The sequence below is a fragment of the Hirundo rustica genome, chromosome 25, assembly GCF_015227805.2.
Source record: "Hirundo rustica isolate bHirRus1 chromosome 25, bHirRus1.pri.v3, whole genome shotgun sequence".
NCBI lineage: Eukaryota > Metazoa > Chordata > Aves > Passeriformes > Hirundinidae > Hirundo > Hirundo rustica.
Window position 1 is genome coordinate 2,921,805 of NC_053474.1, and position 25,379 is coordinate 2,947,183.

General features: G+C 59.7%; 2 protein-coding genes across 5 annotated transcripts; one reads left to right on the forward strand and one right to left on the reverse strand.

The window, feature by feature from the left end:
* Positions 1–540: 540 nt before the first annotated feature.
* On the reverse strand, positions 541–24,219 carry RIMS3 (regulating synaptic membrane exocytosis 3). Of its 3 annotated transcripts, none has more exons than XM_040086344.2 (7): positions 24,119–24,219; positions 13,042–13,311; positions 10,716–10,857; positions 10,220–10,332; positions 9,385–9,486; positions 9,144–9,283; positions 541–8,562 (listed from the first exon to the last, which is right to left on the reverse strand). In XM_040086344.2, the coding sequence occupies exons 2-7, from the start codon at positions 13,259–13,261 to the stop codon at positions 8,350–8,352; spliced, it is 930 nt and encodes a 309-aa protein (XP_039942278.1). In that variant the 5' UTR covers positions 13,262–13,311; positions 24,119–24,219; the 3' UTR covers positions 541–8,349. The 3 variants fall into 3 exon arrangements, with proteins under 3 accessions (XP_039942278.1, XP_039942279.1, XP_039942280.1); XM_040086345.2 differs by lacking the exon at positions 24,119–24,219 and adding an exon at positions 22,954–22,976; XM_040086346.2 differs by lacking the exon at positions 24,119–24,219 and adding an exon at positions 16,779–16,955.
* On the forward strand, positions 17,741–22,646 carry LOC120763201 (uncharacterized). 2 transcript variants are annotated; one of them, XM_040086348.1, is made up of 4 exons: positions 17,741–17,843; positions 20,431–20,512; positions 20,611–20,995; positions 22,206–22,646. In XM_040086348.1, the coding sequence occupies exons 1-4, from the start codon at positions 17,754–17,756 to the stop codon at positions 22,426–22,428; spliced, it is 780 nt and encodes a 259-aa protein (XP_039942282.1). In that variant the 5' UTR covers positions 17,741–17,753; the 3' UTR covers positions 22,429–22,646. The 2 variants fall into 2 exon arrangements, with proteins under 2 accessions (XP_039942282.1, XP_039942284.1); XM_040086350.1 differs by lacking the exon at positions 20,611–20,995.
* Positions 24,220–25,379: the final 1,160 nt, after the last annotated feature.

Below are 25,379 nucleotides of genomic sequence, written 5' to 3' on the forward strand. Positions count from 1 at the left end.
TTCATTCCAGCTTTCATTCCGTGATTTCATCGCAGCTTTAAACCCGGGTTTAACAAAACCCGCTCAAGGCTCGTCCCAAAACGTGAAGGTACAGGGGAAAAATCAGCGGATTGAGGAATTCCAGAATGGTTTGGGTCCCGTTCCACCCCCTGGCACTTTCCCAGTCCCAGATTTCTCCAGCCTTGGACACTTCAGGGATGGAGCAGCCACAGCTTTTCTGGGAATTCAATCCCAAAATCCCACCCAACCCTGCCCATTCCCCTTTTTCCCATCCCTGCACATTTTTCTTGGGAAGCTGGAGGTGGGATTTGGGAACCAGAGAGGTTTGGGGATGCTTCTTGGGATCTTTTATTCATCATGGGATTTCTTTCCTCAAGTCAAACCCGCTTTTTCCAGGGGGGGAAAAAAAAAATATATATATATATATGTATATATATTAGAGGTTTTCTCCCATTCCCCGCTTTCCCAAAGTATCCATGAAGGGTTGTGGGATGATTTTTTTTTTTTTTGGTGAGGGGGAAAAAACTCAAGCACAGGAAAAAGTTTTCAAGCTGGCTTTAATCATCTCCACTTGCTGCCCCGATACTGTACATGCAAAGCCAATTCAAAGGTGAAATAATTCAGCTTTTCCTCCCTTTTTTTTTTTTTTTTTTTTGTAGTTGTTGTTGGGGTTTTTTTTTTTTGTTTTTTGAGGAAGGAAAAAAATGTCAGGAATATTTTACAAAACAACGTGCGCCCTCAGAGCCGTCGGTCCCGCAGATAGAAACCACAAAAATACAAGAGTTTGACATTTAAGAAAGGACCACACACACATAGAAAAACGGGACGGGACACAGGTAGAAAATTCCATTTGCTCCTTTTTTTTTTTTTTTTTTTGTGGGTTTTTTGTTTTTGTTTTAAATATTCCCGCTTTTTCTGTAGCCGTCCCAAACCCATCCCCTTCTCTTGGATGTGGGACTGGGGCTCCAAGGATGCTCCAGTTCCCCCCGTTCCCGGTGATTTTTTGGGGAGGGTGGAGTTGTGGAATGGGAGGAATCTGTCATTAAACCGAGTTTAGCACAAATTGAGCGAGGTGGAGTCACTGCTCCCATCCCAGCTCCCAGAAATCCTAAAATATCCAAGGAAAGTCTTCCCCTGGCTCTCCTTTCCCCCCCTCAGCTGTCACCTTCTCATTTAGTGCTTAATTAACTCGGGATTAATTAAGCTCTGACACTTCCCCACCTCTCCTGGTAATCCCTTTCCATGCAGATTTGGGCGGATTTGAGGCTGGAAAATGGGGAGGGATTTTGGGGTCCTGGTGGGGTTTTGCACTTTCAGCCCCATCCCTCCTTTCAGCCTCAGCTTCCAAGGGTTTGGAATTTCTGGCAGAGCTTTGGGAGCACCTCCTTGCCTTTCGTCCCTCATCATTCCCAGGCTTTTATTCCCTTCTGGTTTATTTTTAATGGACCCAAACCGATCTGGAATTCCAGAATTCCCTTTTTTTTCCCCCCTCAAACTTTTTAGGGGGGGAAGCTGGGTATGGAAAGATTGCTTACTATGGATAAAATCCCTCTGTTTGCATGGAAAATCCAGAATTTTCGGACGGGATAAACATTCCCAAACTTCTTTTTCCTATTCCTAAAAATCCATCAGGGCTTTCCCCCCCCCCCACCGCCCACTCCATTTTTATTTTCCTGGTGCTGCTGCCAACCCAAATTCCAGGAGAAATTCCCGACTTTCCTCTCCCCAGAGCCGCTTTTTTAGGTGTAAACTTGAGGGATTAATGACAGATTCCGGAGTCCTGGATCATCCTGAACATTCCTGGGATGAATTCCGAGCTGGGGAGGAGGAGGAGGATGGGATTGGGGAAAGATTCTCTCCTTTCATGAAAGGATCAAAGCCCTTTAAGAAAACAAGGCCACCAACTTCAAAGTGCTCTGAACATTCAGGGGCTCCCTCAGGATCGGGGAATTCCTTTGGGATATTCCCTGTGGCGGGAGAAAACTCCTTTTGGAGCCGGAGGGAGCTGGGATCCTGTAGGGAATGGGATCAGCATTCCACACCCGTCCTCTCCCGAGGGTGGGACACCTTCACTGCCCGCTCCAGAGGCTCCTTGTCCTTCCAGGAGCTTTGGAGAGGGATTTGTGCCCTTCCAAGGGCTTTGGAAAAGGATTTGGGAAGGGATTTGTGTCCCTCCAAGGGTTTTGGAGAGGGATTTGTGCCCTTCCAAGATACTTGGAGAGGGATTTGTGCCCTTCTAAGGGCTTTGGAAAAGGATTTGTGCCCCTCCAAGGGTTTTGAAGAGGGATTTGTGCCCTTCCAAGGGTTTTTTGCCCTTCCAAGGGCTTTTGAAAAGGATTTGTGCCCTTCCAAGGGCTCTGTGCCCCTCCAAGGGCTTTGGAAATCAATTTGGGAAGGGATTTGTGCCCTTCCAAAGGCGGGAGCAGCCCTGGATTTTGGAATTGAGGCCCTCGCCCACCCCTGGGAAGGTTTTGGGGGGTTCAGGGCAGCCCTGGAGGAGCTGCTGGACAGGGAAGATGGGAAAGGGGCACAGGGATCCCTCTGGCTCATCCCTCCAGCCCCTGGATCCCTCTGGATCATCCCTCCAGCCCCGGGATTCCCTTGCCCTGGGCTCAAATCCCAAAGGGAGCAGGGTTGGGAGTTGCCCGCCCCAATCATGGATTGCTTTTCGTTCCACAGGGAAACAAACAAACAAACACACAAACAAAAACCCTGGATGTGGCCGAGTGCACAAGCTCTGGGTCCTAAAGGAATGGAAAAAGTGGGAAGAGGGAAGGATCCAAGGAAAAGGAAAGGATGAGGTATAGCAAGAACCGGAGCTCCAGCTGGGCACGGCAGCTCCCGACCCTGGGGGAGCACCGGGATCTCCTGGATTCTCCCGGATCCCTGGAGCCCATCCCGGTGTTCCTGAGGGATGCTCGGGGGGGTTCCCACAACGTGGAGGTTCCTCAGACACCCAGACCAACGCTTGGACGCTTTTCCAAGGCTTTTTAACCCCAAAATCTTCCTCAGGTGAGCAGGATTGTCCCACCCGGTCATGGAGTGACCCCCAAAAATTCCAGCCCCGTTACTTGGGATGCCTTTTTTTTTTTTTTTAAATCCTAAAAAGTCTTTCCTGCAGCTTCTCAGCTCCTAAAAGTGATTTTTTTTCACGCCTTTAACCAACCAGCCAAGGATTGGGAAAGGGTTTCTCCACGAGAAACCTGTGCCTGGAAGTGTCCCAGGATGGGGCTTGGAGCAGCCTCTGAGGGCTGGAATTCGATGGATTTTGGGATCTTTCCCACCCAAACCAGGCTGGGATCCTGTGGAGCAGAGGGGAAACTTCCAGTCGGAACAGCTTTGCTGCAAAAACACCGGGAAAGGGCCGGCAGAGCGGGATGCAAACCTTGCTGTTCCCGCAGGGAATTCTCCACATCCATCTGCAGCCGTGAAATCCTCAGGGAAAGCAGGGAGAGCTCTTCCCATCCGTGAGGAAAAATCAGGTTGGATTCAGCCCGGCCACTGTTCCTCGATCTGCACAATTCCGTGATTTTTTCCAAAGCAATCCCAAACATTCCAGAGGTTCCCACATCCAGGAGTTTCCCATCCGTCCGGAAAGAAGCGTCTGAGTCAACTGGAAGAAAAGTTTTCCGCCTGGGAAAACATCCCTGGTGCACTTTTTTGGAAAAACCCTCCCTGCCCTGCTGGGGTTTGTGAGTCCAGGTGGGAATTGTGGAATCCAGGCTGGATTTCCCAAGTTGTGGGAACGGAAGAGATTCCCTGTCAGCCAAGGGAATCCCTGATCCCATTCCTGAGGAATTCCTGGTCTGTTTGGAATCAGGAGCTCCCAGCTCCTGGAGGAAAGGTTGGCAGGGCTGGGAAAGGTGGAGGGAATTTTTTCCCTCCACTCTCTGTGCTCTGTGGCAGTAGGTTCAGGGATTTGGTGCTGTATTCCTCTGGATTTCGGGAAAACTCCATCCAAACCTCCTCTCCCAGGTTCTCAGCGTGCCCTGATGGTGGTGGTGAAACAGGAGCTGGATTCTGACTGATCCCAATTCCTTGGAAATTTTCACTGGACTTCGGCAAACCTGACCCATTCCAGGCTGGTGGAAAACCAGGGATAACTCGGGCCCGGAATCTTGGAGCGTTTTCTGTGCTCTGTGTGAATTTTGTCAGCTTTTAGGGGATGTTTCAGCATCATTCCAAGGGGTTTTTTTGTCAAGTCCATCCTCGTGATTCCGGCTGGGGGTTTGGATTTCAGCTCTGGCAGTGTCGGGCGGGGGCTGGGTGTCAAACGGGCTGAAAAACTGATTTAACTCCACATTCATTCCTCTTTCCAGGAAAAAAAAAAAAACAAAAACCAACAAAATCTGTGCCAAATCCAGTGGTTTGGATTTCTTTCCTTGACAGAAAATAGAGGAAATCATCAAACTCACAATCTCTTCCAGGGAATTTTGCAAATCCTATTGCACATCAAGAAAATGCCCTTTGCGGGAAAACATTCCCCCAGAAAAACAACAACCAACCAACCAACCTTGGAGTGCAGGAATTTTTTCCTGGGATGGAGCTCATCCCCTCAGGAGCTGGCACGGGGCTCGGTTTGGGATTTCTGGGTGTCTTGGCTGTGTTTTTGTCGTCGTTTGAGGAAGGAAAACGTCCGACACGAGGTGCTGGGGGTTGAGAAATGATGCTGCAACCCCGGTGTGGCACAATCCCGGCTCTTCCCCCAGTCCGGGTTTCCCACGGCAGTTTAAGGTGGGTCGTTCCCGCTGGGAAGCGAGTGGGGGACTGGAAGGGAAGGAGGGAATGTTTCCCTGGATTTCGGTGTCGCTCCGTGGTGTTCCCACTCCTCCAGGAGCAGGAGGAACCCCTCCCACCGAGGGCTGCACTTCGTCCTTGTCACCCCCGACTCATCCTCGGTGATCCCAGCGCCAAAACCTTCGGCTCTCCCTCGTTCCCGGGTGGAATTTCACCGGGATTTTTCCAGCAGAAACCCAGGGATTCTCTCCCTGGCCCTCGGGGAGCGCGTGGTTCCGCTGCTCATCTCCTGCTCCAGGCACGGCACAGCCGTGGGATGTTCCTGGCAGGGAATGCGGGAATGCGGAGGGGGTGGGAAGCTGTGCCCACGCCAGGAGCAGAACGTCCCTGCTCCGCTCCCCGCTCTGCCCACGCTCCCGCTCCGCCTGGGACAATCCCACCACGGCACATTTGGAGTTTTCCCGTCAGAACCGAGCTGATGAAGCCGGAGGGAAGAGCGGCAGCTCGGAGGAGGAGAAAGCTTTTCCTTTTGGGATGCTTTCCCTCATGGAGAGTCGAGAATCCGGCACAGGCTCCGGCAGGTTGAGCCTCGTGGAATTCCGTTCGCCGTGATTCCGTCGGCCTCGCGGAATGGCCCCGTGCTCGGGAGGGAACGACGAGTCCAAGGCATTGTTTGTTCCTGTCTCAGCACTCAGGGCACCGAGTTCGTTCCCCAAACCACCAGAGGTTCAGGATTCACATTCCCAGAGGTCTCCATCCAGGAATCGCGGCCCGCGCTCCAACCAGCAGAGGAGGATTTCATCCTTCTTCCTTCACGGGGCGGGGTTGGAAAGGATGAACTTTTCCCCATCCCAGCTCAGCAGGATCCGGCAAATTCCCTTCTTGGTGGTTTGGGCTCGGCAAAGTCACGGCAGCAGCTCCGAGTCCCCGTCAGCGAGGTTGTGGCGGTGCCGAGCGAATTGGCCACGGTGCAGACGAGTCCCGCCGGCCACGGGTTTGGGATCGTGGAACCCCAAGTGTGGGATCGTGGAACCCCAAGTGTGGGATGGTGGAACCCCAAGTTTGAGTTCGCAGACCCCAAAGTTTGAGTTCGCAGACCCCAAAGTTTGGGTTCGCAGACCCGCGGGTCTGGTTTGTAGACTCCCAGGTCTGGGGATTTGTGGAGCCCGAGATTCGGGGCTGTGGAGCTTTGGGGTTATGGAACTCCAGATCTGAGTCTGTGGAACCCCAAGGTTTGGACCGGTGGACCCCAAGGTTTGGAATTATGATTCCCCAGATCTGGATTTGTGAACACCCAAGTTTGGGGGTCCAGATTTGGGTCGGCAGAACCGCAGATTTGGGGTTACAGAACACCAAGTTTGGGCTTTTGGGCCCCCAGATTTGGGGGTGCGGACCTCAAGGCTTGGATTTGAGAACCCCCAGGTTTGGGTTTATGATTCCCTCAATTTGGGGTTGTTGATTCTCGGGTTTTGGCTCGGTGGAACCCCAGGTTTGGGGTTGTGAACCCTCAGGTTTGCATTTGTGGACCCCTGGGACTGGATTTATGATTGCCCAGATTTGGGGTTGAGGACTCCCAGGTTTGGTTTTATGGACCCCCGGGTTTGGGGTTGGGTTTGTGGAGGGAACAGTTCCATCCCAACAGTCCTTTCCTTCCGGTTTGGGTTTGTCCCGCTCTGGCTGAGCTGGTTCTTCATTCCCGGTGCCACCAGGAGAAGCCCAGGTGGGTTTGTTGTGCTCTGTGCGTCGTGGAATTCCGTGTTTTGCCGAGAAGGAATCCTATAAAAAACCCCAGCCGTGCCGTGGGGTGCTTTGTGGTGAAGACTGAAGGTCAGAGCCAGCCCCGTGAAATTCCCCATGAACCTCTTGTCCCCTTCCAGTCTCCTCATCTTCTGGCGTGTCGGGATTTTGTTCCTTCTCTCTTGGGAACTGATCCTTCAGGACAGTCATTGGATTTAGGAATATTTGATGAAGAAACCAAGAGTTTCTAGTGGTGTCTCCCCTGAGTAATTTCAGCAAATTTCAATAGGCACCTTCAAAAAAAGCTTCCGTAATTCCCGGGTTTGCTACAAGAACTGGATCCCTCGGAGGGAACCAAAATGCTGCTTGGAAAAACGAACGAAACGAACAAAAGAACCCCAAAAACGCTCATCCCGCTCAGGAACTCCCGCTCCTTTGTCTGTCCCCCGAATTCCAGAGCTGCTCTTGAGATGCTCCCCTGGAGAGATCCAGGGCTGGATCCCGCTCCTGCTTGGAATTCAGGTATCCAGGAGAGCATCCCAGATCTCCAGAAGGGTGTCCCAACCCCAAGGAGCACGTCCCAGACCTCGTGGGGAGCGTGCTGGAGCCCGGGAAGGGAATCCCACACCTTGAGGAGGGAATCCCACACCTGGAGGAGAACGGCCCAGTCTGGAGGAGGAGGAGGAGATCCCAGCTCCAAGGAGGGCATCTCCCGGAGGGGATCCAAGATCTTGGGAAGGTCATCCCAACCCCTGAGGAGGGAATCCCAGCCTTGGAGGACAGCATCCTGCTCGAAGGAGGATATTCCAGACCCCAAGAAAGGTATCCCAACCCCTGAGGAGGGGAATCCCAACCTCGAGGAGAGCATTCCAGACCTCGAGGAGAGCATCCCAGCCCCAAGCAGGGCTCCCCAGACCCTGAGGAGGGACAGCCAGACCCCAAGGAGGACATCCCAGCTCCGAGGAGAGCATCCCAGCCCTCCAGCTGGGAAGGAGGGGGCTGGGAGGCAGCCGATCCGCCAGGATCCCGCTATTCCCGCTCCCTTGGGTCGCCTTTTCCCGCCTCCCGCGAGGCGATCCCAGGGTTTGTCCTTTGGCTCCGGTTTTGGCCGGACACGAGCGCGGTCAGCGGGGAGACACGAGGAGGAGCCCAGTGGACGCCGAGGGGAGGCGAGCGCCCTTCTCCCTGTCCCCTCTTGCTTTGGCAACGGTCACAGGCTACATGCTCCCGGGAAAACCGAAAAAAAAAATATATATATATATATATATATCCGGGGAAAAAGGGGGAAAAAAAAAAAGGCAGGGAAATGGCCACCAAAAGTGCTGGGAAAGCGACCAAAATGGGATGAGACTGGCAGATGCTCCCGGTCCATCCGGAGTTCTCTTGGATATTGCAGTGAGTGTGTTGTTAGCACGTGGCAAAGCTACATAAGAGAAGATGCTACATTCCTTGGGAAACGAAAATAGTGCTGAGTTGGGTTTGTTCCGAGTTCCGTGGGGTTTTCCCCCCTTTGGAAAAGCCACCTTTTCCTCGGAGGCAGGGGAAGGGGATGGGAGGACAAAGGAACCTCGTCCTCAGCCAGACCCAGCGGGGTCGGGAGAGAGCCTGGGAGCTTCCAGGACGAGGTCTGGGAACAGTCTGGGATCGTTGGCAGTCGCAGCCCTCCGAGGGAATTTTCTCCTCTCCTTCCCAGCCCGCCCTCGCTCCCTCTCCCTTCCCGGGGAGGGCGGATTTGTTTTGGGGGGGGGGGAAGGAGATCGAAAATGGAAAAAAAAAAAAAAAAAAAAAAAAAAAAAAGGATATTTAGGATATTTACAGCTCTCCACGACCAGTTCTGCAAGGTCTCCTTGGATGCCTCCTTCCCAATCCCAGCCTCTACGGGCAGGAGGGGCTGGTGGAGCTCTCCAGGGAGGACTGGGAGAGGCGGCGGGTCAGGGGTCCGATGCTGGAGTCGGCCAGGGACGAGGTTGGGAAGAGTTTGTACCAGCCCGAGACGGCGCTGGAGAGATCCAGCTCCTCCAGGATGATCTGGGCCATCCCCATGAAGCACTTGTGGTCCATGCGCCCGTAATCGCCCCAGACGATCACCTGCGGGCAGGGAGGGGCTGATGGAGCCGGGAATTCCGGGGAAATCGCGCACCAGGCGGAAAAACCCTGCTCTGTGGTCGGGGTTGGGAAGGTCTGAGGGGTGCAGGAAGGGCTCTGGGGATCCCTGGCCTTGCTCCCCTCAGCCTGGGAGGGTGGGGGGGTCCTGGCACAGGCCATTCCAGATCCCAAAGAGGGCATTCCAGATCCCAGAGAGGGCATCCCAACCTCGAGGAAACCATCCCAACCTCGAGGAAACCATCCCAACCTCGAGGAGAGCATCCCAATCCCAAGTAGGGCGTTCCAGACCTCAAGGAGATCATCCCAGACCTCAAGGAGAACATCCCAGACCTCAAGGAGAGCATCCCAACCCCAGGCAGCGCATTCCAGACCTCAAGGAGAACATCCCAACCCTGAGGAGAGCATCCCAACCCCAGGCAGGGCGTTCCTGACCCCAAGGAGAACATCCCAGCCGCACGGAGGGCGTCCCAGCCCCGAGAAGCTGTGGCTGTCCCAGCCCTGGCAGCGCCCAAGGAAAGGCTGGATGGGGCTCGGATGGGCTCGGGGAAGGTGCCCCTGCCCACCTGCAGGACTTTGCCCTGGGGACTCTCCTCGAAGAGCAGCGGCTGCTGGTACGAGGGGTCGCAGGTTTTCTTCACCACCTTGGTCTTCTTCTTGGCCAGGCAGACGCCGTTCTCCAGCAGGTAAACCTTCACGTAGGTGGCTGCCGTGGGAAACGGGGACAAACAGGGAGGTGGAGCCGGATCCCGGCGTCACCCCGGCACGGCGCCCGTGCCCGACCCCCCTCCCTCCACAGCCACCTACCAGGGATGCACTTGGAGCCCATCTTCGGGATGAGTCCCCTGGCCTGGATCACGTCCACCTCCAGCTGCCCGTTGCGCTCAGCCATGCCCACGTGGACGTCGCCTGCGAGGGGGGGACACGGCCGTGCCTGCTGCCACCTCCCCCGGGGACAGCCGCAGCGCCGCGTCCTCGTCACCGCTGCGACTGGGCACCCGCGGCGGGAGCTGGATCCCTGATTTGTTGGGAATTAGGGGCTCGGGGGATGGGGAGGAGAGATCTGGGTGGGAGCCCCTCGTCCCTGTCACTGGGGTTTTATCCCTCCTGACGGGAATAAAGCCGGGATTGACCCAGGCTGGGCCTTGGCCGGGTGATTCCCCAGGAAAAGGAGAGGCTGGGACAGGAGGGGCCAGGAACTCTGAGGGTTCCAACCACCCCCATTCCCCTTTCCCCTTTCCCCTTTCCCCTTTCCCCTTTCCCCTTTCCCTTCCCTCCTGCTGGGTTTTACTCAGGACCGTCTCCCAGTGCCCCAGCAGGACCAGGGAGCCACCCTGGGCTGTGTTCCCAGCTGGGAATTCACACTTAGGGTGCAACTTTTGATCCCGGTTTGGGATTTTTTTAAGGGAAAAGCGGGACAGAAGGCGGGGCTTTGGTTCCAGGGTGCTGGAAGAGGAAGCCCCGGGAAAAGGCAGAGCTGCTGCTCCTCAGGGACGCCCTGCACGCTCCCCTGCATAGGGCACAGCATTCCTGAGCATTCCCGGACCGAGGTGCGCTGGAAAGGAGCCTCGGGAAGAAACGCACGGCCTCTTCCCCTGCCCTTCCCTCCCTCCGGAGCCTCCCCGGGCGCGGCCCCGCTCACCCATCGGGGGGGTGGCCAGGGTCTGCCGCCCCACGAGCTGCCCCGGGCCCAGCCCGTCCAGGAAATCGCTGAACTGGCTCTCTGCTCCCAGCCGGGTGGTGGGGAAGATGAACCTGCAAAGGATTATCATGGAGCATCCCCGTGCCCATTGCGGCTGGCGTTCCCGCTCCCGGCGCCGTTCCCGGTCCCATTCCCAATCCCAGCTCCGTTCCCAATCCTGGCTCCATTCCCGATCCTGGCTCTGTTCCCAATCCTGGCTCCGTTCCCAATCCCAGCTCCGTTCCCAGTCCCATTCCCAATCCCGGCGCCGTTCCCAATCCCGGTGCCGTTATGGATCCCAGAGCCGTTCCCAATCCCGTCCCCATTCCCAATACCGGCGCCGTTCCCAATCCCAGTCCCATTCCCAATCCCGGTCCCATTCCCAATCCCGTCCCCGTTCCCAATCCCGTCCCCGTTCCCAATCCCGGTCCCGTTCCCAATCCCAGTCGTTCCTTACGTGCCGTCGGAGCTGTTGCTGTTGGTGCTGCCGTCCGTGGATTCCCGGCTGCCCTGCCGGGTCACCCTGGTCCTCATCTCCACGGCGATGCCGGTCTCGGTGCTCCTCCGGATGGTGCTGCGCAGCTTTTTGGGGCCTCCCTCTGGAATCGGAGACGGGATCAGCTCCAGCTCCTGCCCCCAGCCCTTCCCTGCCTTCCTGTTTTCCTGATTTCCATCATTCCCAGGAGTCGTACACCGTTCCCGGGGTGAATTCCCACGGGATCCTCTCCCAGGAGGGGAGAGCCGCGGGCTGGCTCCGTGTCGCCGTGTCCGTGAGCCGCAGCCTCGCTCTGTCCCGGTGTCACCGTGCCCTGGAGGGCTCAGCTGAGGCCTGCCCCACTCACCCCACCGGGGCTGGCACCGGGCGTTGGCCTCCAAAGTCCCTGCGCCAGAGGGGACAGGAGCCCACAGTGCCACCCACAGCTCCTGATGTCCCCTGCCTGTGTCCTTGTCCCCGTGCCAGAGGGGACAGGAGCCCACAGTGCCACACACAGCTCCTGATGTCCCCTGCCTGTGTCCTTGTCCCCGTGCCAGAGGGGACAGGAGCCCACAGTGCCACCCACAGCTCCTGATGTCCCCTGCCTGTGTCCCTGTCCCCGTGCCAGAGGGGACAGCAACCCGCAGGTGTGGGCACATCCCCAACGCTGCCCGATGTCCCCTTGTCCTCCCAAACCCCCCCTGTCCCCATATCAGTGGGGACAACCTGCAATGCCACATCGCCAACCCTGCCTGATGTCCCCTTGTCCTCCCAAGCCCCCCAATGTCCCTGTCCCCGTGCCAGAGGGGACAACAACCCTCAGTGTCACAGCCCCAGCACTGCCGGATGTCCCCTTGTCCTCCCAAGCCCCCCCCCGTGTCTCTGTCCCCGTGCCAGAGGGGACAACCTGCAATGCCACATCGCCAACCCTGCCTGATGTCCCTTCTCCAACCCCTCGGCTTCCAAAATCCCCCAAAAATGCCAGAGGGGACAAAAACCCACAGGTGTGGGCACATCCCCAACGCTGCCCGATGTCCCCTCGTCCTCCCAAGCCCCCCCGTGTCCCCATCCCCGTGCCGGAGGGGACAGGAACCCGCAATGCCACAGGTGCGGGCGCAGCCCCAAGGCCGCCCCACGTCCCCTTTCCTGTCCCCGGCGGTGGCAGATGGCAGCAGCAGCGGGAGGGTGGCACCAGCGGCCGCCCCTGGCACTGTCCCTGCCCTGTCACCATGTGGGAGCGGTGGCACCGCCAGCTTCGTCCCCCTCGCTTGGGGCTGTCCCCACACAAGGGTTTGCCCGGGTCCTGGCAGCTCCCTGGAGCATCCCGGTCCTGTTATTCCATGGGGGGGAAAAAAAAAAAAAAAGCCATTCCACGATTTTGGGATAAATTTGGGGAGGGCTCCGGATTTAACTCTTGCTTTCCCAAATCACGGAATGGCAGCGAGGAGCGGGATAAAAAGCAATAACCAGGAGAAAAAGCTGCACTCGAAGGAGTTTGGTGCTCGAACAGCTGGTTTTTAAGAGTTTAAATATTTCCCAGAGCCAGAGCGCAGGAGAAGTCCGGGACTGGGACTGGTGCAGGGGACACTGAATTGTGCAGAGCTCCTGCGGCACCCTCACCTGCAAATCTGGCACCTGGAGAAGCACCGGGGAGGTAAAAATGCGATTTTTGGGGGGTTTTTGTGGCTTTTTTAGATGTCATTTTTCACGTGGATTTTTTTTTTGGGGGGGGGGTTTCATTTTTTAGGTGTAGTTTTTTGGGGTGTCATTTTTTAGGTGTCATTTTTGGGTGCCAATTTTGGGTGCCATTTCTGGGTGCCATTTTTGGGTGTATTTTTTTCTGGGTGCCATTTTTTGGGCGCCATTTTTGGGCGTCGTTTCTTTGGGTGTCGTTTCTCGATACCATTTTTGGGTGTAGTTTTTCCGGGTGCCATTTCTGGGTGCCATTTTTGGGCGTAGTTTTTTCTGGGTGCCACTTTTGGGCATAGTTTTTTCTGGGTGCCACTTTTGGCCGCCAGTTTTGGGTGCCATTTTCGGGTGCCGTCTTTGGGCGTAGGTTTTTTTTGGGTGCCATTTTTGGCCGCCCTTTTCTCAGGCGTCCCTTTCAGGCGTAGCTTTTTTTTGGCTGCCCTTTTCAGGCGCCACGTTCGGGTGCCATTCTCACGGTGCCATTTTTAGGCGTAGCTCGTTCGGGTGCCCTTTCTCAGGCACCGTTTTTCGCTCGCCTCCATCACACCCGCGGGCACCCCGAGCACCAGCGGCGGCCGCGCCCGAACCCCGAAGAGGAGGAATCGTGGCGGCCTCTCACCGGTCTGGTTGAGCTGCAGGGTGCTCCTGCTCCACTGGGACAGCCCCACGATCGCCACCATCTTGGCGCCCAGGCTGGAGCGTCGCTTCTTGCTGGCGGTGACGCTGACGGAGTCGGCGCTGCCGCGCGCGCTCTTCTCCAGGCTGTACATCTCGCCGCTGATGCTGGAGCTGCGCACCACATTCCTGGCGGATGAGGAGCTGGCATCCCCGTTGAACATGGTCAGCGCTCCCGCCGGCACCGCCACCGGCTCTGCTGCCCCGGGATCAGCTGCGGGGACAAGTTGGGGACAAGTTGGGGACGCTCAGGGGTGGCAGCGGTGGTGGCGCGTCCCCGCAGGGGATGGGCGGTGCCGGCGAAGCGTTGGCAAAGCCAGGAAATTCGGGGGGCGAGAGCCACCGAGGGCTGGAAATCGGGGAAAAGGTTTTTTTCCGCTGCCCAGGCTCCCCAGGGAATGGGAATATCCCTGAGGCTGCCAGAGCTCCAGGAGCGTTTGGACAGCGCTGCCAGGGATGCCCAGGGTGGGATTTTGTGCAGAGCCAGGGGTTGGACTCAATGATCCACGTGGATTCCTTTCATCTCAGTATATTCCAAGATTTTTCCCCAGCCGTGGGAGCAGTGGGAAGGGGTCGGGATCTCTGAGGTGAACATCCAGCCCTGCCTCAGCTCCCTGCGGGATCCGGACACTCCCAAGATCCGGGAGAGACCTGGATGAGCAGAAGGCTCCGAGTGTCACCAACACCCAGGCAGGGATGAGGGGTCCTGGGCTACAGCCTCATCCAGCCCCGAGGACATCCAAAATCACACCCAGCCGAGTTCTCCCTGCACATCCCCTTCTCCAAACCGTGCCCAGCTCAGCCTGCTCCGGGTGATTCCAGCCCGGGATGGGAATCCCTGGAGCACCGGAGGTGGCTGGATGCCAGATCTCCCACACGGCCCTGCCCTGCCGCCTTCCCTCGCCCATGAATATTTAAACTCCAGCGGGACGGAGCATCCATCTTCCAGGGAAAGGTGAATTATTAACTGCAGGCCAAGTGAAGCCACTTTGCGATAATGGATGGAGGCAGCGCCTGGAAAGATGTTTCCCTTTCAGGAGAGAGGATGGACAGGAGCGCGGGAAGCTGCGGGGCGGGGAGTGGGGCGGGCTGGGGGCTCCGCTGCTGCTCCACAGGGATGAGACCTGGCAGGAGCTGTGGGATCAGCTCCAGCACCGCTGAACTCATGGATTTATCAATGGCAGGGTTGAGTGGGTGATTAGTAATTAATGTCATTAATGAGCTCCCTCCGGGCTCTGCCCGGGCACTGACCCACGGCCTTCCCCACACTCCTCGTGCTCAGGGGGGCTCAGCACAGAGCCCCAGCTCCGGAGGGATGGAGAACCCGGGATAAAGCCCTCAGTGTGGGATGTATCCCAGTCCAGAGGGATGGAACACTTTGGGAAAAGCCATCGGTGTGGGATGGGTCCCAGCTCCAGAGGGAAGGAGCCGTTGGCACCAGGTCAATCCCAGCTCCGGAGGGATGGAGCCATTGGCACCAGGTGCAATCCCAGCTCTGGAGGGATGGAGCCGTTGGCACCAGGTGCAATCCCAGCTCTGGAGGGATGGAGCCGTTGGCACCAGGTGCAATCCCAGCTCCGGAGGGATGGAACCATTGGTGCCAGGTCAATCCCAGCTCCAGAGGGAAGGAGCCGTTGGCACCAGGTCAATCCCAGCTCCGGAGGGAAGGAGCCCTTGGCACCAAGTGCAATCCCAGCTCCGGAGGGATGGAGCCGTTGGCAACAGGTCAATCCCAGCTCCGGAGGGAAGGAGCCCTTGGCACCAGGTCAATCCCAGCTCCAGAGGGAAGGAGCCATTGGCACCAGGTGCAATCCCAGCTCCAGAGGGATGGAGCCATTGGCACCAAGTGCAATCCCAGCTCCGGAGGGATGGAGCCGTTGGCACCAGGTCAATCCCAGCTCTGGAGGGATGGAGCCATTGGCACCAGGTCAATCCCAGCTCCGGAGGGATGGAGCCCTTGGCACCAGGTCAGTCCCAGCTCTGGAGGGATGGAGCCCTTGGCACCAGGTCAGTCCCAGCTCCGGAGGGATGGAGCCATTGGCACCAGGTCAATCCCAGCTCTGGAGGGATGGAACCATTGGCACCAGGTCAATCCCAGCTCCAGAGGGAAGGAGCCATTGGCACCAGGTCAATCCCAGCTCCGGAGCTGCCCCACCACAGCCACGTGTCGATGTCCAGCACCTCCTCGAGGAGGGCTCAGGGCTGATCCGCTGCCTTGGGGACCTTTGGGATGGAACTTCCCAACGCCTCCCGCCACTCTCAGGCTCCAAACCTGCTGCAATCTCTGAGTTTTCCCTCAGGATTCACCTGACACCGGGAATGGATGCTGAACAATTCTCCAGCCGCAGTGTCCCACCCCGTGCCTCAGTCTCCCTGCGGGCAAACCTGGCTTAGGCTGTACCTGAACAAACACAAATCCCTCTGTAGGAGGGCTCAGCCAGGCCCGGCCCAGGCCCCTCCACATTCCAGGTGAGAAATCCCGGGAATAACCCACCCCTGGAGGGCCAGGGGAACACAAAAGGTTCCTGTTGCTGCTCCCCACTCGCCGCTCCGGCCGCCCGGAGAGCACCAGGCTCTGCTGGGAGCAAATTAGATCAGGAGAGCAGAGCGCTAATGGGATCATTTCCAATGCAACACACACAGGGATAATCCGCAAAGGAAGCCGAGCCGCTCCTCAGCCCCGAGGGAGGATTTGCTTTCCCCTGCCCGTGGTTTTACCCCTTATCTCTCTGCACAATCTGCTTCTGCCGGAGGTGCCTGCGGGGTTCAGGGGGTGCCTGGTGCTGAGATGAGCTGGGCTGGAGGCTGGGTTTGAGGGCTGGAGCCTGTGGCTGCCACAGCTGAGCCGGCCTTGGCACGGCCACGGCATCCTTGGCACGGCCACGGCATCCTCAGGATGGCCACAGCATCCTCAGGATCACCACGGCAACCTCAGAATCACCACAGAATCCTCAGGATGGCCACAGTGTCCTCAGGATGACCACAGCATCCTCAGGATCGCCACGGCATCCTCAGGATCACCACAGAATCCTCAGGATGGCCACAGTGTCCTCAGGATGGCCACAGTGTCCTCAGGATCGCCACGGCATCCTCAGGATCACCACGGCATCCTCAGCACCAGCACAGTGCCCTCAGCACAGCCACAGCTTCCTTGGTGCCACCACAGCACCCTTGGCATGGTCACGGCATCCTCAGCACCACCACAGCACCCCTGATGTCACCACAGCACCCCTGATGTCACCACAGCCCCCTCGATGCCACCACAGCCCCCTCGATGCCACCACAGCACCTCTGTCACCACGGCCCCCTTGATGCCATCACAGCCCTCTCGATGCCACCACAGCCCTCTCGATGTCACCACAGCCCCCTCGATGCCACCCCAGCCCCCTCAGCCCCGAGCTGAAGCCCCAGCCCCGCTCCTGCCCCGGCTCCCTCTTCCCGGCAGCGCGGGGGGAGGATCAGGGGATCAGGGAACCGCACCAGTTTTTCCCTTCAAACGCGCATTTCTCTTTTCCCCCTCCATATATTTATTCCCTGTATCCCAAAGCACCGGGCTGCCCGGAGCGATCCAGCGTGACGCCGCATCCAAACCCCCTCCTGCCCTGCCACGGGCACGCGTTCCCGAGCTCCCGGGAGGAACGGGGAACGGGGAACGGGGAACGGGGAACGGGGCGCGCTTACCGCGGCCGCGCTCCGTCCTTGCGGGGAACAACGACCACCGGCAGCTCCGCCAAGTTCCCCGGCGAGCCAAGCCCGGATCCCGAGGGACGCGCGGAGCCCCCGGACCGCGCCGGCAGCCGCGTCATGGCCGGAGCATCCTCCGATGGATGAGCGCGAGCGGCAGGAAAAACGGGATCCCTGTTGCGTTCGGATGGCGGCGGCGCGGGGGCCGAGCGCTGCCCCTCCCCGCTCGTGGCACCCCCCCAGAAAAATAACAAATTAAAAAAAAAATAGAGGAGATGGAGGCGTCTTACCGGCCCTGCGCCGGGGAGGAGGAGGAGGCTCGGCTCAGCTTCCCGGCCCCATCCCGGCCGGATCCGGAGGGTGCCAGGGCGGGTGAATCTTTCCAGGGTTCTGGAGAGCCGGGGCTGTGCTGGCGCTGCTTCAGCATCTCCCTCAGCATCTCCATGGTTACACGGCTGACCCAGTTCTCCTCCCGGCCCCGAGCAGGAGGGTCCAGCGGGGTGGGATGCGCTGGGAGCATCCCCGGGCCGGGATTCGGGGAGCTGATGAGCCCCCCCGCTGCATCCCTACAGACAGATCCAGGTGTCGTGGGAAAGGCAGGGCTGGGAAAAGCGGGGCTCGAGGCAGGACGGGGGGTCACAGGTGACCCCAGGAGGGGATGGATCCCGGTGACAGGACGGTGACAGGCGTGGGAAGGAACAACCCGGGGCTGGGAGGCAGAGCTGGCCCCAAATACGCCCCAGAAACGGGAATGAGGGGCAAAATACCGATGGGGGAAATGGATGCTCCAGGAAAAGCTCTGGAGAAGGAGGGAGCAGCCCCGCAGGTGCCCCCACACAGGTGGGAAAGGAGGAGGAGGAGGAGGAAGGTGTGAAATGAGCAGGGTGGGGGCGGCTGGGAATGCTGCCTTGCCAGGGAAGGAGGCAGAGGGATTTTTGGGAGCTGTTTGCTCCCTCAAAACCAGCAAGGTGGATGTTCCCAGGGAAAAACGGGGCTGGAACCCTCTGGCAGCAGGGCAGGAGGTTCTTCTTGTCCCCACTGAGAACTGGATGTGTGGAGCAGGTAGGTCATGGAATCAGCTCTTTTTTGGGAATGAAAAGGTTGCCGGAGCTGCCACCCCAAGACCCTGCCAGCAGCAACACACCAGGACAAGCTGCAGCACCCCAGCTCCCAGGCACGTGCTCCTCCAAGAATCTGGGAATAAGGCAAGGCTTATTTCCCCTAGAAGTATTTCATTCCAATTAATTGCTTCGGCTTTGATAGGCAGCCGCTTGTATAATTTTAATTGCCCTACAAGGGGTGTAATTGGGTGCACGTGAGCTGGGAATTCGGGAGGAACTGCAGGTCCTGGAATTCAGCTTCTCCTGGCTCAGGCAGGTTAGCAAAGCTCCGTCCTGGCTGGAACTCGCTGCAGGTGCAGTGTTACTGCTGCTGCACCGGCTTGAAAGGAAAGGATGGGTCCAAATGTGCTCCATCTCTTGGAAAAGTCGGGAGGTTTGGATGGGGCTGTGCTCAGGGATCCCACAGGAGCGGCTGCTGCCTCTGGAAAAAGGCCTGGCTGCTGGATGAGTGAGGTTTAGCGAGGTTGTGCCTGGGAGGAAGAAGAGGAAGGCCCCGGGGAAAACCCCACAGGATGGCTCTGGTCGGGATGGATTTCCGAAGGGCAGCTGTGGGGATGGGAGCCTGGGCTGTTTTCCACCAGGATGGGAAGCGCCGGTGGCCGTGGTGTGGGTGGAGAGCTCAGGCTCCGATGGGAGGGTGGTGACAGGGAGCAGGGACGTCCCCGAGGGCTCGGCTCTTCCAGACACCTGGGAATGGCTCCTGTGGGATGGCAGCAGCTGGGGCTGCTCCAGGTGCTCTCCATGCTTCCATCTGCTCCTGCACGCGGGATCCAGGCCGGGATCCCCAGTGGGATCCAGAGCAGGACCCACAGCCCAGCGTGGGCTCTCCAGGCAGCAGTGGCACAGGAGAAATGTCCCACGGGAATCTTCCCGAGCCCTGCTGTGTCCAAACACACCTCGGTCATGGCAATTCCCATCTCCATTCCCAAAGGAAGTGTCCATCTCTGGATGCCACAGCTCCAGAAGGATCCATCCCGGGATGGGGAACCGGCAGGACGCAGCGTCCTCCTGCACCCACTTGGTGCCCATCTCCACTGGGAAGCTGTGGAATTCCCGGTCATCCACGTCCCAGCCCTTCCCGGTGGGGAAAGGGGCTGCAGGACACCGGAGTCTGCGCCCTGACCACGCCGTCCCCGTCCCCCGTGTCCCTGCGTGACGTCGGCGCCCGGTTCAATCAGATCTGCGCTGAATCCCAGCGTTTCCTTGGCAACATCAAGGAATCCGAGGAGCAAAAGCCACCGGGCAGGGCCAGGCTGGGGGACAGCCAGTGCCCGCCGAGCCCAACTGGCCACCGGAGCCACGGGGACACTGCGGCACGCACCGGCCACTCCCGACGGTCCAAGTCATCCTGGAGATAATCCAGGGCAGAGCGGGGATCATCCGCCCCGGGGGCACCTCGGTGCTGGCTGTGCCCACCACGGGCAGCTGGGGACGGGGCAGGACCCCGCTGGGGACACACGGGAGCTGGCACCGGGCGGGCAGCGGGGCACCGCAGCCGTGCGGCCCCAAAAACCGGGGCGGCTCCACGGGGATGCAAGAAACCGACACTGGGATGGGTTTGGAAGGGGATCGCCCCACTCAGATCCCAGGCGTCGCCCCGGTGGCACCGAGGGCTGGCACGGCCGTGCCGGGGCCGGGGCTGATCTCCCTGGCACAGAGGGAACGTGGAGAGGAGCTTTTCCCGTTCCCGGCTGCCGCTGAATTCCGGCTGCTGGGCTCCGAGCTCTGCAATGCAGCTCGCACGGCTCGGCTGCTGTGTGTGAATCCCATCAATATTTCATGGAGCTGCTTCCTCCAGGGGAAGGGCTGCTCTCAGCTCCGGCTTTCTGCTGCTCCTACCAGCAGGGAACCGCTGATTTCCTTCCACCAGCACCCAGCAGTTCGCCCTCGTCCTCCGCATTCCGCGCTGGCAAATATCCCTGTGCCTCCTGGATCCTGAAAAATCCCTCAGGTTCCAAAGTGCTGCCCAGGTTCCACCCTTGGCCGCTGGCACCTGCCCCAGTGCTCCTGGGGTCTCCAGGGACATCCAGCCCCAGGGTGGGTCACGGAACCCAAATCCACATCCAGCAGCGGGATGTGCCAACAGCCCGGCGGGATCCGACATTCCCAGCCCGGCCCCATCCATCCCGCAGCTCCCTGCTGCCTCCCGAGCCCAGCAGGAGCCGGGGGTGAGCAGCTTTGTTTGCAGAAAAAGTTGCTTTTTTAACTGCTAAGGCTGCACAATTATTCCTGAGCTTCTTCGGGGATCAGCAGAAAACTTGGGAAGAGTTCTGGGAGCCGGAGCGATGCCAGGAAGGGGCAGAGCCTGCAGCAAACTCCTCTCGCTGTGGCACCGGGAGCTGAGGAGGCTCTCCCGGGGCGGCAGCGGCTCCTGCATCCCTGGAAGAGCGGGAGGATGGGATGGAGGGACACGGGATGATCCCAGCAAAGTGCTGCTCCCCGGAGCACTCGTGAGAGGATGAGGCCAAAAGCTCTGGTGCTGCTCCACCAACCCAACCACTAAAATCTGCACATTTCTCCATTTCCAGGGTGAAAGTTCCATCTCCAGGAGCCTTTTTGTCCGTGGAAAGGATGAGGAGCCCGGAGAGGCTCCCGGCAGAGCACCCCAGGGTGGGTAAGGAGCTCCTGATCCCGGCAGGCAGCGGGAGGAGCGGGGATGTCAATCCCTTCCCAATAATTCCCAACCGAGGCTCTCTCCCTGCTCGCAGTGACAGAACATTCGAAGTGCCTCGACAGGGACGCCGAGAGCTGCCGCCACACAGCTCCGGTTTCAATCAGCAGGAAAATCAGGGATTGTCATCACTTTAAATCGCATCTCGTACCCGTGCGAGGCTTCCCAAAGGGCTGCGCTGCAGCGGGAGTCCACGGAGAGCTGAGCCCCAGGGATGGAAGCGGAACGGGGGGCGTGGAACAGGGGGGATCCACCCCCGGATCTGGGGCCAAGCAGCCCGAGACGCCGCAATGTCACCCTCTGTCCCTGTCCCACAAAGGCTGGAATGGGGACAGAGCGAGAGGCTGGAGCGCTGGGAAGGTGGGAGGTGGCAGGAGCTCGGCCTCACGCAGGGACGTCGGAGATGGAGCTGAGGGAGAGAGGTGTGAGCACAGCAGGAGCGGCCGTGGGGAGAAACGGGCACACAGAGAACTGGGGCTGGAGAGGAGAGAGGAGGAGCAGCCGGGGGATCCGCCAGGGATGGTTTGGGAACGGCAGGGGATGAGAACAGGGATGGTTTGGGAACGGCAGGGGATGAAAACAGGGATGGTTTGGGAAAGGCAGGGGATGAAAACAGGGATGGTTTGGGAGAAGTCAAGGCATCAGGCAGGGATGGTCTGGGAGCAGCCAGGAGATCAGTCAGGGATAGTTTAGGAAAGGCCAGGGGATGAAAACAGAGATGGTTTGGGAATGGTCAGCGGTTAAAAACAGGGAGACAGTTTGGGAATGGTCAGGAAATGAGAACAGGGATGGTTTGGGAGCGGCCAGGGGATGAAAACGGAGATGGTTTGGGAATGGTCAGGGGATGAAAACAGGGATGGTTTGGGAATGGCCAGGGTGATCACACAGGGATGGTTTAGGAATGGCCAGGGTGATCACACAGGGATGGTTTAGGAATGGCCAGGGTGATCACACAGGGACAGTTTGGGAATGGTCAGGGCATCAGGCAGGGATGGTCTGGGGGCAGCCAGGAGATCAGGCAGGGATGGTTTGGGAGCGGCCAGGGGATGAAAACAGGGATGGTTTGGGAATGGTCAGGGTGATCACACAGGGATGGTTTGGGAGCGGCCAGGGGATGCAGCCAGGGCTGCTTTGGGCAGGTGCTCCCTTGTCCTGTGGCGGAAGAGCAACCCCAGGCTCCCGTGCCTGGCAGCGAAGCCCATCCCATGCTCTCGCAGCATCCGCAGCCTCCCAGCTCCCAACCGAAACCAGCAGCGCAGCCCCGGGACGTTCCCTGGGCACCCACAGGTGGGGTCCAGCCTCGGAAGCCCCTTTCCCGTGGGTCCCAGACCCCTGGGAGGGGGCACTGACCCCGGGGCTGGGCACAGAGCCCCTCACAGCCACCCCCTGCCCAGGGCCACCCTGCAGCCCCCCGCCAGCTCCCACACGGTGGCCCCGGGGTCCGTTTTGGGGCACAGAGGGGACCCTGTGCCCAGCCAGGCCCGTGCCCGTTGGGGCGCCGGGGCGATGCCCACGCTGCCCTCGGGCTGTCCCCGCCTCTTGTCCCCGTGGTTGTGGCCCGAGGGAGCAGCCCAGGAGCTCCGTGCATCGCCTCGCTCTTCCTCACCCCTCCCTCAACAATTTTCCCTCCAGAACCGAGCCCAGCGCCTGCCCCGAACCCCACGGAGGGCGGAGGAGGCTCCGGATCGAGGCAAATCCACGCACAAATCCCAAGCTGGAGACGCCGGGAAGCCCGGGACGAGCTGAGCCCGCTACGATGCCCCGGGGCAAACCCTCCCCAGGACTCTCCCCGCTTTTCCCGCTCCCTTTCCCGGTTTTCCCGGCGCTGGCACCGGCGGGCACGGGACGGGGTTGACGTCAACGGGGCTTTCAGCGGGATGATGGATGGCACGGGAAGGAGCTCCCGGTGCCGAGCCGCCGGCCGGGAAGCGCTGCCCGCCCCGCACCGGGAAAGGCTGCGGGGAACCGGCCCGGGAGCCCTCGGGAACGGGCGGAGCGCGGCCGCCGCTTCCCGGTTTTCGGCGCAGCGATGATTTCGGGGGGTTCGCATCCCGGCTCAGAGCCCGCGGGATGATTTAGGGGCGCCGGGCGCGTCTCGCCGGCAGCCGTGGGGCACGGAGGGACCCCCGGCGTTGTCCCCAGGGCTGGGGGTCGAGACCCCTCCTCTCCCTCCATCCCTCCTCCCGGAGCTCCCGGAGCGCGCATCCCGCCGCTCCCCCGGTACCGCAGCCGCGCCGGGCATCCCCCGAATTCACCTTCCCCGCTCCCCCGCCGCCCGCCGGGGATGCTCCGGGGCAGGTGCGGCCCCGCCGGGCGCGGTGGCCGCGGGGCCCGGGGATGTCGCCGCCGTCCCGGAGCGCCGCACCCCGCGGGCACTCACCGCTGCCGCCGCCGCCGCCCGTGCCCGCTCCTCCCCCGGCCCCGGCGGGCTGCTGGGAGCGGCGGGCGGGGGGAGCCCCGGGCCCGGGCGGAGCGGAGAGGCACCGGCACCCCCCGAGGGACCGGCCCCGGGAGCTGCGCCAGGGCAGGCGGCGGCCGCAGCCCCCGAAAGGCAGCGGCAGCACCGTGCAGCCGTCAGGTGGATCCTGAGGGGTGATGGAAGAGGCGGCCGGTCCCTAAGGAGCTTCCAGTCGGAGCTTGCAGCCTTCAGGTGAATCCTACACCCAGCAGCTGGAGCCCAAAAATCCTCCAGCTGGATCCTACAGCCTTTGGCTGGTGTCTGGACCCATTAACCAGAGCTTGGGAGCCATCAGATGGACCCTGAACCCAGAAACGGAACCCCAAGAGGCACCAGATGGACCCCGAACCCAGAAACGGAACCCCAAGAGGTACCAGATGGACCCTGAACCCAGAAATGGAACCCCAAGAGGTACCAGATGGACCCTGAACCCAGAAACGGAACCCCAAGAGGTACCAGATGGACCCCGAACCCAGAAACGGAACCCCAAGAGGCACCAGATGGACCCTGAACCCAGAAACGGAACCCCAAGAGGCACCAGCTGGACCCTACACCCTTCAATCAGGCCCTACAGCCATCAGTTGAAGCCCAAAAGCCTCAGGTTGAACCCTACACCCATCGGTTGGACTTTGCACCCATCAGCTGGACCCCAAGAGCCTCCAGCCGGACCCTACACCAACCCTACACCCATCAAACAAACCCCAAAGCCCCCAGCCGGACCCCAAACCCCTCAGGACCCTCCAGCCGGACCCTCCAGCCACCCCTTGGACTCTGGAGCTGCCACCTGCCCCTCCTGGCACAGCTGGGCCCCAAGAGCAGCTGCCAACCCCTCCTGCTGTCACCCGGACCCCGAGAGTCCCCAGCCAGCCCCCCGGGATTTCGGGAGCCCCCGGGCTGAGCCGGAGCGCCGCAGCCCATCCCGCTCGGCCTTTGGGGTTTGGGGACGCACAAACTTCCCAGCTCCGATCCCGCCGCAGCACCCCGGGAGAGCGGGGACACCACGGGGACACCCCCGGCGCCCCGGATCCCGGTGAAGGGAGAAGTTTGCGAGGAGAGGCGGCGATTCCAGCGCTGCCCTTGGACTCACCTTGGCTGCCGGGATCCAAACACCGATTTCCCTTGCAAGCAGCGTCTCCCTGCTCCCGGTGAATTCCTCCGGCGCTCTCCCTGCGTTGCCTCTGCCGGCTGACATGGAGCCACGTGCCGGGAGGAAACCCTCCTTCAGCGCCTTTAACTCTGTCCCTCCCTAAAATCCCGCAATTCCCTGCTCCCCATCCCACGGGCAGCACCTGGGGCTGCACGGAACCACCCGGCGTTCCCGATCCCGGGATTAGGGCCCCGGGAGCGATTTGGGATCGGGGTGGGTCAGTGAGCGCAAGCATCCATCGGTGCAGGGAGGATGTGGGATGATTCCCCCCAACCGGGGAAGCTGCTGGAGGGAAAAACTGGGATGCAGCAGGAAAGCTGGTTCAGGAGCAGGAATAGCTGAAAGAACTAAATATGGAAACTTGGATAAAGCAGCGCTGAAGGAGGGAGATGGTTTCCTAATGGGATTCGAAGCATATAAACAAACTCAGGGAGGAGGGAGGTTGTCCAGAGGGGCCTTGGTGAGGAAGAGTTTGGAAAACCAGCTGGAATTCTCCCAGCTATTCCATGCAATTTCCAGCTTTGTGGAGGAAGTGCCACTCCTGGGAACACATTGTTGGGTGGGGGGGGGGGGGGGAAAGAGATAATGAAAACAACGCTCCTAAAAGATTCCCTCCAGGATTTTTTATTTTTTTTTTTTTCCCAGCTGCTTTTTGATGATAGGAAGCTTCACGGCAGTGGAGTTCTCAGTTGCACTGGAAGGGGTTTTTTTGCTTCCTTTGGTTTTTCTGGGATCACCAGCCTCACGCTGGGAAGGCTTCGGTGCTGCAGCTTGCAGGCTGGGGCTGGGAATCGCTGGACGGACAAATCCCAAACTTCAGCCTCGTCCTGAGATCCCATCAGAGCTCTCCCAGCTCCGATGTCTCCTAATTCCTTAAGGAGCTCGGCTTTGCCGGCTCCTCGGCACCTTCTCCTTTCCCCGCTGGGTTTGCGCCGGCACCACGGGGGCGGCTTAACGCGATTATCCCGGTAAAACTCCCCTAAGAGGATTCCCGGGGCTGGGCTGCAGGGCGAGCGCAGGGATGATCCCGGGAGAGCCCGGCACAGGTGTCCCCGTCAGGGTGACCCCGGGATCGGCGGCCCCCGGGGGTGCCACGTGCTGCCAGTCCCTGGGAGAGGGCGGAAAAGTGCCCCTGGAGGGTGGGCACCGCTGGAGCTGGAGGGAATGGGGATGGAGACGCGGGGAAAGGTGGGAATGTCGG

Bases quoted from the DNA above. Each gene is read 5' to 3' on its own strand.
- RIMS3 (XM_040086344.2), bottom strand. From the start codon at position 13,261: ATGTTCAACGGGGATGCCAGCTCCTCATCCGCCAGGAATGTGGTGCGC. The intron at 10,858-13,041 runs GTGAGAGGCCGC...CTCCGATTCCAG, and splicing joins CCTGCAGCTCAACCAGACCG to AGGGAGGCCCCAAAAAGCTG. The intron at 9,284-9,384 runs GTAGGTGGCTGT...TTCCCACGGCAG, and splicing joins GGGCTCCAAGTGCATCCCTG to CCACCTACGTGAAGGTTTAC.
- LOC120763201 (XM_040086348.1), top strand. From the start codon at position 17,754: ATGTTCCCAGGGAAAAACGGGGCTGGAACCCTCTGGCAGCAGGGCAGG. The intron at 17,844-20,430 runs GTAGGTCATGGA...CTCCATTTCCAG, and splicing joins GAACTGGATGTGTGGAGCAG to GGTGAAAGTTCCATCTCCAG. The intron at 20,996-22,205 runs GTGTGAGCACAG...TTTTCCCTCCAG, and splicing joins GATGGAGCTGAGGGAGAGAG to AACCGAGCCCAGCGCCTGCC.